Genomic DNA, 8,774 nt, shown 5'->3' with positions numbered 1-8,774 from the left:
TGCTCGCGCGCGCGTGTGTGTGTGAGAGAGAGAGAGACAGAGATCACATCACAGTGGAGTCAGCTGTCTTAACCGTGGCTTGTGTACTGCAAACACATACTCATCACTGTGTCTGGCACGCGACTCTGTTCCCCTTTCGGGCTCTGTCTTTGCATTTATTTTGAAAGATGAAGCTTGCGATTATGGTAAGGGGCGTTACATTTCCGACGAGTGCTTGCGGTGTTCGGCCAATCACAATGCACTGGGTCAGCTGGCCAATCAGAGCAGACTGCGCTTGTCGGAAGAAGGGACTTTGTAGAAAACGAAGCGTTTGAGAGAGGCGGGGCATAGAGGACCTACAATAATGTACAGTATTTGAAAAAATAATGTGTTTTTTGAACATTAAAGCATGTCAACATATTCTGTTACACCAAATACACAAAATAATGATCTTTAAAAAAGCATCATATGACCCCTTTAATGATCGATTTGTTTCTTACAACCATGCAGTGATTCAAGACGTTAATCGATAGACTGGAGTTGTGTAGATTACTTGTGGATTATGTTATGTTTTTATCAGCTGTTTGGACTCTCATTCTGACGGCACCCATTCAGTGGATCCATTTGTTAACAAGAGATGTAATGCTAAATTTCACTTTTTGATGAATTATTCCTTTAAAGGAATATCACTGTCATACCAGGCTGACTCGAGCCTGAAGTGACTTCACCAGTCCAACACCCAGAAGGCTTTTTGGCACAGCCAGTGCTGAACGTTTGAGAAGGACAGATCTTCAGTTATTCTGCATCTGGTGATGTATCTCCATGACAGTCTGTTGTTGTTTGCTCTCTGAAGTAGAGATTGCAAAAAAAAATCGCACAACCTCTTGAGACGTGTTGCATAAGATTTATGTAGCCTACTCCAAGGCACAGTTCTTTATTTTGGTAAAAAAAATTAGTAAGTCCTGAATGAAATTCCACCTTCCAGATGGTTACATCAGACCTTTGGATGAATCAAACTTAATGTGTAAACCTTTCTAAGTGGGGAATTGGAATTCACTATAGATACTTCAAAATAATGCTAATTAATTTTTTAATGCTGGGTCCGTTTTATTGTAAATAATTCATTGCTGCATGCAATTCAAAAGAGCAAAAAAAAATGTTTATGTAATCTTTAATCTAAATGTCTTCCTCTAAAATTACACTCTGTAAAATGACTTAAAATACATTTTACAGAGTGTCTATTACATTAAGTGCAAATAGCCCATCTTGATGGCAAAAGCAGCTTACATTAACTCTGCCTCCATTTTCTGCTCGAACCAGACAAAATTACAAAGAAACCAGTAGCGTGGAGAGTGAGGACTTAGTTCTTGACGTGACTGATTCGAAAATTTGTCCTTTTCTGATCACATTCTTCTTCTTCCTTTTCCCATCACATTTCAGTTCAGAGTTTCAGTTCAACAAAGGCCTCCTGTAGCGAATCGATGCGTTTTTGTAAGAAAAAACCGACCTCATACATCATCCGCCCGGAAGTGCTTCCGTGTACAACTGTTGGCGCAAGCTACATTAAAGTGATTATTACGTTTTGAATATGGATATTTTTCTTACAAAAACACATCGGTTCGCTACACTCTTAAAAATAAAGGTGCTTCACGATCCCATAGAAGAACCATTTTGTCTAAATGGTTCCATAAAGAACCTTTAACATCTGAAGAACCTTTCTGTTTCACAAAAGGTTCTTTGTGGCGAAATAAGGTTCTTCAGATTACAAAAAGGTAAGAAAGAGATGGTTCTTTAAAGAACCTTTGACTGAATGGTTCTTTGTGGAACCAAAAATGGTTATTCTATGGCATCGCTTGAAGAACCTTTTGAAGCACCTTTATTTTTAAGAGTGTACAGGAGGCCTATGTTCACGGAGCCGTGTGAAACACTTTTTTTATGGATGGGCACTTTTTATTTAACTTCTTTTGGACTGATGCATGCAACACCCGCTGAGTGGCATTAAACAGCTTGAAAGATCAAAGACAATTTTTTATATAACTCCGATTTGGATTCATCTGAAAGAAGAAAGTCATATACACCTAGGATGATTTGAGGGTGAGTAATTTATGAGCTAATTTTCATTTTTGGGTGAACTAACCCTTTAACATTTATTTAATGTGGTGTCCTCTCATTAATTGGGCAGACGGGCAGATCGACCGCTATGCATTCATAAAAATAGGGCATGATGTACTTTATTAATATGAAGGAATTTTCTTTTTTTTACTGTTATTCTCTGTATTTTGAATTGTTCACTTCATTGCATTGTGTATTAGGATTAAAGAAAATGTCCATAAAATTAATGGATAATTTCCTTGTAGAAATCACCTTTACTGAACAGTAGGTTCAGCCTGCTTAGGGTTAGATGTAGGCTTAGGTTTTAGGGATAGAGACAAGTAAGGTCCCAATAAGGCAGCACCCATTTATAGTTTTAATAAATATTCTCTGAATATGTTGTTATGGCATACTGTTTTATAATTTACTATAAATAAAGTGATGCACAAATAGCATCTAGCACTATTTGCACTTAATGCAAATTGCATCTAACTACTACTTAGTACTACTTAGTACACTTATTGTAAATAATACACGTAGTGCAAACAGCCTCTGTCTAAATTATAGTATATCTCCCAAGCCCAATAGTCAGGCAGTCAGGTATTATCCGTGTGCATTATTATACTTTAAAAAGGGATAAGAAGTGGTGAGGTGCCAGCATGAAATCAAATTTGACCCTATATTTATTTTTTTTAATACACAGTGCAGGTGTTATTGTGCATGATTCATTTGCTTCAGAATCTTTTATCAGAATGTAATAACTTGCTCTGAAATGACTTTCCTTTTCAGCTGTTTTCATTAATCACTTTTACTTTTCAGCCCCTCCTCTCCGACCACCTGGCTTCATTTTGATTTCTATAACAACCATTTCATGATCCAATCCAATCAAAAATGGATCAAATATAGTCTCGCCCTACATTCTTTAAATTTCCTGTTTCACTTGGAAATATGCCACATGTTTTTGCATTAAATGTTAAAAACCTTCATTCAGAGCATCCACACTTGAAATACATTGAAAACAATACGCCAGATTTTATATCTTCTCTATCCAACCATCACTAACAGACAAAACATTTGTGAGACAAAATATTGGTTTGTTTTTGATTTCCTAATTTACACTAGGACCATGTGTCAAGGCTGATGAAGCCGTAGCAGCAGCAAAAACAGTGACAAATCTGCTGCACCATAGTGCTCAGTGAATGAACAAAGTAGGTCATTTGGGAGGGAACTGTGAGACATTCCAACGCTTATATATTCACTGAAACTTCTCGCAATTACCTTTGGTCTTTTGAGATTCTCTGAGGAGGGGAATTGCCATCTAGCAGGTAACCCAGGCAGGAATTTGAACGTCTTCAAGGCATATCACATATGCAAATATTTTAATGGAGTGTAAATCAAGAAATTATTTGTGTGAGATACACAGTCCCTATTGCCTGCACACCTAGAGTGGATCCTGTGATTTGTTTTCTTTAGCAGAATATGGCTTTTTTCTTGTAAATTATCTGTAGAAAAATTTTCTGAAAGAGAAAATGTCTGTGTGAATGATGTCTTGTTATACATACTCAAAAAATTCATGTTTGATATTACTGTGAGTGAAATATCTTTAAATGCATGAAAGTAAAGGAAATTGGATAAAGATAAAAATTAAAGTGAATTTGTACATGGTTAAACAGTTGAAAACACACTGTAGTAGCTACATATTATTGCAAATCTGATATTCAGCTTAACCTACGCTTTGCTGTCTCCACTGGCAGCACTTTAAAGCATTATAAGTGCATGAGGGTTGTTCCAAAAGGTAGGCAGCATAATTATACTGAAGATACCTTATTTTGGCCTGATTCCAAGGCAGCTTCATCTGCAATCCCAGAAAGCATTATGAGGCCAGTAAAAACTAGTGGTCATGCTTAGCAGGGAAGTGTTTGCCAAAAGCATTGTTAGCTAACTATAGTCGCAATTAGTGCCATTGTTAGCATCGTAGTTCACCTGTTTGGTGTTTCCTGAAACCATAGATCCAGTGAACATTCACAAATAGCATCGCAAAGTTATGAGCTTTGATGACACAAATCTTTGGTTTTGACCCAAAAACTAGGTGTGTGGACCCTGTTAAACTTGGGGTTAAGTGTAAAAGCAACCTTATCAAAGCGTTAGCTTAGCAGCATGCTAATACCAGAGTCTATTGGAATGAATTTTGAATCGAGGCTTTTGTGTGTTGTGTAAGGAGCGCTACCTGTATGATATATAACGTTGGTGCCTATGAAGACCATTTTATAGGTGCCGACAGCAAGGCAGCTCACTAGTGATACATTTTGGAACAGAGCCAGTGTTTATAGCCAATGCAATGTAAAGCTGTGTTTATAGTGACAACACGAATCTAGAAAATAGGGCAGAGTGCTAATAGTGTTTAAACAGCCTGATTAGAACCAACAGTAAGAAGTGAGAAGTGTGGTTGGCAGGAGAAAATAGCTAGCTGGGATGGTCTTAATATGATCACACTGACTAGCATGGCTTGGCATTGACAGAGACAGGGTTGGCCATCTATTTGCAGCTTTATGAGCAGTCAGCGTGCTCACTGGTGAGCTTCCACTGCACTGTAAAAAATGAATCACCAAACTTGTGTGGAGCATATTAGATTGACAGGGCGGCGCCAACCTCAGTGTTATCAGCATCTTACTGCCAGGCCAGATTACAGCTTCACCAGGAGTGACGCAAATAGTAAACATTTTAAAATGCTTTCATCTGACTTGGCATGCATAAGCATAAATCCTATTCCCGCAAACAGAAAACTAAAAAGTGATAAGTACCTTTTAAGTAATGTACCCGGCATATTTTTAAACAGGCCGTGCAATGCTCATATGCACGCCTTGTGCTCATATGAGGTGATAAATTTGGAGCGAGCAAGCAAATTTGCCACCTTTAGAACTGCATAGGAAACTGAATCAAATAGACTGCTCGAGTTTACATTTGAAATGGATGTACCTCAAAAATGCTGGTGTGTTTCCTCAGCAATGGGCACTAGAGCACTTAATTATTTAATTTGCCCACTAACAATGTCCAACAATGAATATCACAGAAGAATTATGTCTTTTTTTTTTTTAAATGTTGAAATAGGAAGGCCAATTTCTTTGTTGTGCTAAATGGTGCCACAAATGGGAGACAGTCTTAATGGATTAAATACTTTTCACACAATGAATGTTGCAATTATTATTATTTTTATTTTTTTACAGTCTTGGTTTCTATTATAGTTTTAAATGTAATAATTCATATTTTTATTAGTTTAATATTTCATAGTTTAAAGGCCCCCCGAAATGCTTACTGTGCGTTCACACCGCCGCCGTCGGGAGCGTCAAAAATCGCTCTGGCCGCCCTGTCAACAACGCTGTAGAAAGATTTGTGGACGCTCTGACCTAGATTGAATGCTTATCTAGTATTTAAAGGGGTCGCAAAGCAAACATGCTTGTTGATCTTGTGCAGACTGACCACAAGGTTAAGTTAAGTTAACCTCATTAAATATTGTTGTGGAAGAAGTATTAAGATCCTCATAATGTATAAAGCACTAATACCACACTGTAAAAATACTGCATTGAAAATGTTACTTAAGTAAGTATAAACATTACTTAAAATAACCGTACAAAAATATCGTCCAAAAATAAAAATTAGGCTGTGTTTTACTCACCCCCGATGCATCCTAGGTGTATATGACTTTCTTCTTTCAGACGAATCCAGTCGGAGTTATATAAAAAATTGTCTTTGATCTTTTAAGCTCTATCGTTGTACTCAGTGGGGGTTGCATTGCTTCTGTCCAAAAGACGTGAAATAAAAAGCACCCTTCCACAAAAAAAAGTGTCTCACACGGCTCCGGGGGGTGAACAAAGGCCTCCTGTAGCGAATCGATGCGTTTTTGTAAGAAAAATATCCATATTCAAAACGTAATAATCACTTGAATCTTGCGCTCACTGTTGTAAATGGAAGCAGTTCCGTGGGAATTACGTATGAGGTCAGCTTTGTGCATGCGCCGCTCAGATGTGACGCACGCGGAGAGATCGAAACAAAACAACGGTCACTAATTAGAAGTACAAAACGAGGATTTGTAAAGAAGAATGTCGGGGGATTTCGATATAAGCCAAGAGGAGGTGAGTAAAACACACCCTAATTTTTATTTTTGGGTGAACTAACCCTTTAATGTAAGTATAATCAGGAAAATGTATTTAAAGGTTTGAAAGTGAACTGGGACTATACTATTATTTATTATATCATTAGATTATTATTCATGTAATGTTAATGCACATCAGCAACTCACCAGGAACACCAACAATCTCAGACACCTTGGTCCACGCATCATGTTTTAAAAATGTATGTCCCTGTACACAAACAGGGACACGTCATAGATTATTAGGAAACCCGCCACAGCAATAATCAACCTCTCCTCCATTTTGCTTGGGAACTAATGTGGTTGGAACCAAAGTTTACAGGACTGCGTTCTCTGGAATCCTCACAAACGGTGAACTTCTACGTTCCGATTGGTTGCCGCCGAACCCGGCATAGCTCATTACCATAAAGTTTACCTGATTTCAACTCTCCTCGACGCTCTCAACGTCCTGACGCGCCGCGCCGCGTTTCTGTTTTTGCAGCGCATTTGTTTATTTGGTTGTGTTGTGAGCATTTGCGGCGCATTTCTCTTTTTGCAGCGCATTTGTTTATTTGGTTGTGTTGTGAGCATTTGTGGTGCGTTTCTGTTTTTGCAGCACGTTTGTTTATTTGGTTGTGTTGTGAGCATTTGCGTCACGTTTCTGTTTTTGCAGCACGTTTCTTTATTTGGTTGTGTTGTGAGCATTTGCTGTGCGTTTCTTTATTTGTTTGTGTTGTGAGCATTTGGTGTTTTTGTATTTGATTGTGTTGCGAGTATTTGCAGCACATGTGCTGTCAAACTGATGAAGTTGTTTTAATAATTTGGTGCTTTTTCTATTTGCATGTGTTTTCTGAAGTTGCAGCGCGTTGAGCTCTCGACCACCGTACAGATACATTTAAAGCATTTGAAAATAAATGATAAAGACTAGCTCCCCATATACCGCTAATTGCTGGTAAAAAAAAAAAGGGGGGGGGGGTGGCATATTTTTTTATTTGCAGGATTTATGACACATATCTGATAACAATTTTGTAATCATGTAAGTTTTAATCTTCTTTTTTATTGTAGATAATATAAAAATGTCTTTAATTTTATGAATGATGAAAGCATGTTTCCATGTCAGTTTTACTATGATCTTCTTATAAATAAAATCAGTTTTGAAATCTGTCTGCTAGACTCCTGTATAAAAATACACATGGGAAATACATTTAAAAAATACCCACTGAAATAATGAGGTTATATAACACAAATTCTCTGGAGTTGTGTCATGGTTTGACTGATTTACTTGTGTTGACTTGAGGCTTGTGTTGGTAGAAAACATGATTTTAATTTCACACTTCAGGCATCAATGTAAATCGCAGTCAGTGTGTGTGTGTGTGTGTGCGTTTAACAGAAATTAGTTTTGCTCTTGGTCATACTATTTCTTTATTCATCTCTTACAGGTCACAACCGTACTTGGATCACCATGGATCCTATCAATTGCTCAGCCGTGGATCTCTCTGATGTTCTGGCCAGCAGGATGAGTCCCAGTAAGATCCTCCTCTCCCTGACTCTCTCTATTCTGGCTGTGGCAACCACCGCCATCAACTCCATGGTCATCACTGCTATTCTGATCACCCGCAAACTCCACCAACCCGCCAACTACCTCATCTGCTCTTTAGCTGTGACAGACCTCCTAGTAGCTGTTCTAGTGATGCCTGTCAGCATTGTGTACATCGCAAAAGAGACATGGGTTCTCGGTCCGATCGTGTGTCACCTGTGGTTGGGTGTGGATGTTACGTGCTGCACCTGCTCAATTTTACACTTAGCCGCCATTGCGCTTGATCGATACCGCGCCATTACCGATGCTGTGGCCTATTCCCAGAAACGCACGTATAAAAGAGCAATCATAACCATTTTTGCCCTGTGGACACTGTCTGTGCTGGTGTCTCTACCACCTTTAGTGTGGAGGAAATTCCCTGTAGAACACAAAGATAGGGAGAGAGAAGTTATGGACTGCTTGATCGAGCACGATCACGTGGCTTTCACTGTCTACTCCACTTTCGGAGCATTCTATATTCCACTGACCCTCATTTTGATTCTTTACTACAAGATCTACAAGGCTGCGGAGACACTGCGTAACCGTCGAGGGAGCAGCCGATTAGTCAAACAGACAGTGAGCAACGTCATGCTTCCTGGACTGAGCTCTGATAAAGACATCGCCCTCAGTCCCGACACACTCTGCCCAGTCGAGAAGTCATTTTCCGATCCATCGACAGATGGGGAAAGGGTGCGTATTACTTCTTCATCAGGTGATCTCATCAAGGTCCGCAGGAACCCAGGGGCCAGGGAGAGACGGGCGGCTTTGACGTTAGGACTAATCCTGGGAGCCTTCGTGATTTGTTGGTTACCGTTCTTCCTGAAGGAGGTGATTGTGAATATTTGCCCGACCTGCAGCACTTCCGATGTGCTCGCAGATTTCCTCACCTGGCTTGGGTACCTCAATTCCCTCATCAATCCACTAATATATACCATCTTTAACGAGGACTTTAAGAAAGCGTTTAAAAGACTTCTGCCCCTCTGCTGCAGCAATATCTGGTGA

General features: G+C 39.1%; 1 protein-coding gene across 1 annotated transcript; it reads left to right on the top strand.

Annotated features, from left to right (window-relative positions):
• The first annotated feature begins 3,372 nt into the window (after window positions 1-3,372).
• Window positions 3,373-8,774, top strand: LOC107598773 (5-hydroxytryptamine receptor 1F-like). The gene is made up of 2 exons (XM_016290207.1): window positions 3,373-3,395; window positions 7,636-8,774. Exon 2 carries the CDS (start codon window positions 7,659-7,661, stop codon window positions 8,772-8,774), a length of 1,116 nt encoding a protein of 371 aa, XP_016145693.1. The 5' UTR covers window positions 3,373-3,395; window positions 7,636-7,658.

Source organism: Sinocyclocheilus grahami, unplaced genomic scaffold (genome assembly GCF_001515645.1).
Source record: "Sinocyclocheilus grahami isolate Dianchi unplaced genomic scaffold, SAMN03320097.WGS_v1.1 scaffold255.1, whole genome shotgun sequence".
NCBI classification, from domain to species: domain Eukaryota; kingdom Metazoa; phylum Chordata; class Actinopteri; order Cypriniformes; family Cyprinidae; genus Sinocyclocheilus; species Sinocyclocheilus grahami.
The sequence above is the reverse complement of the archived record's forward strand: the minus strand, read 5'-3'. Positions and strand labels throughout refer to the sequence as shown.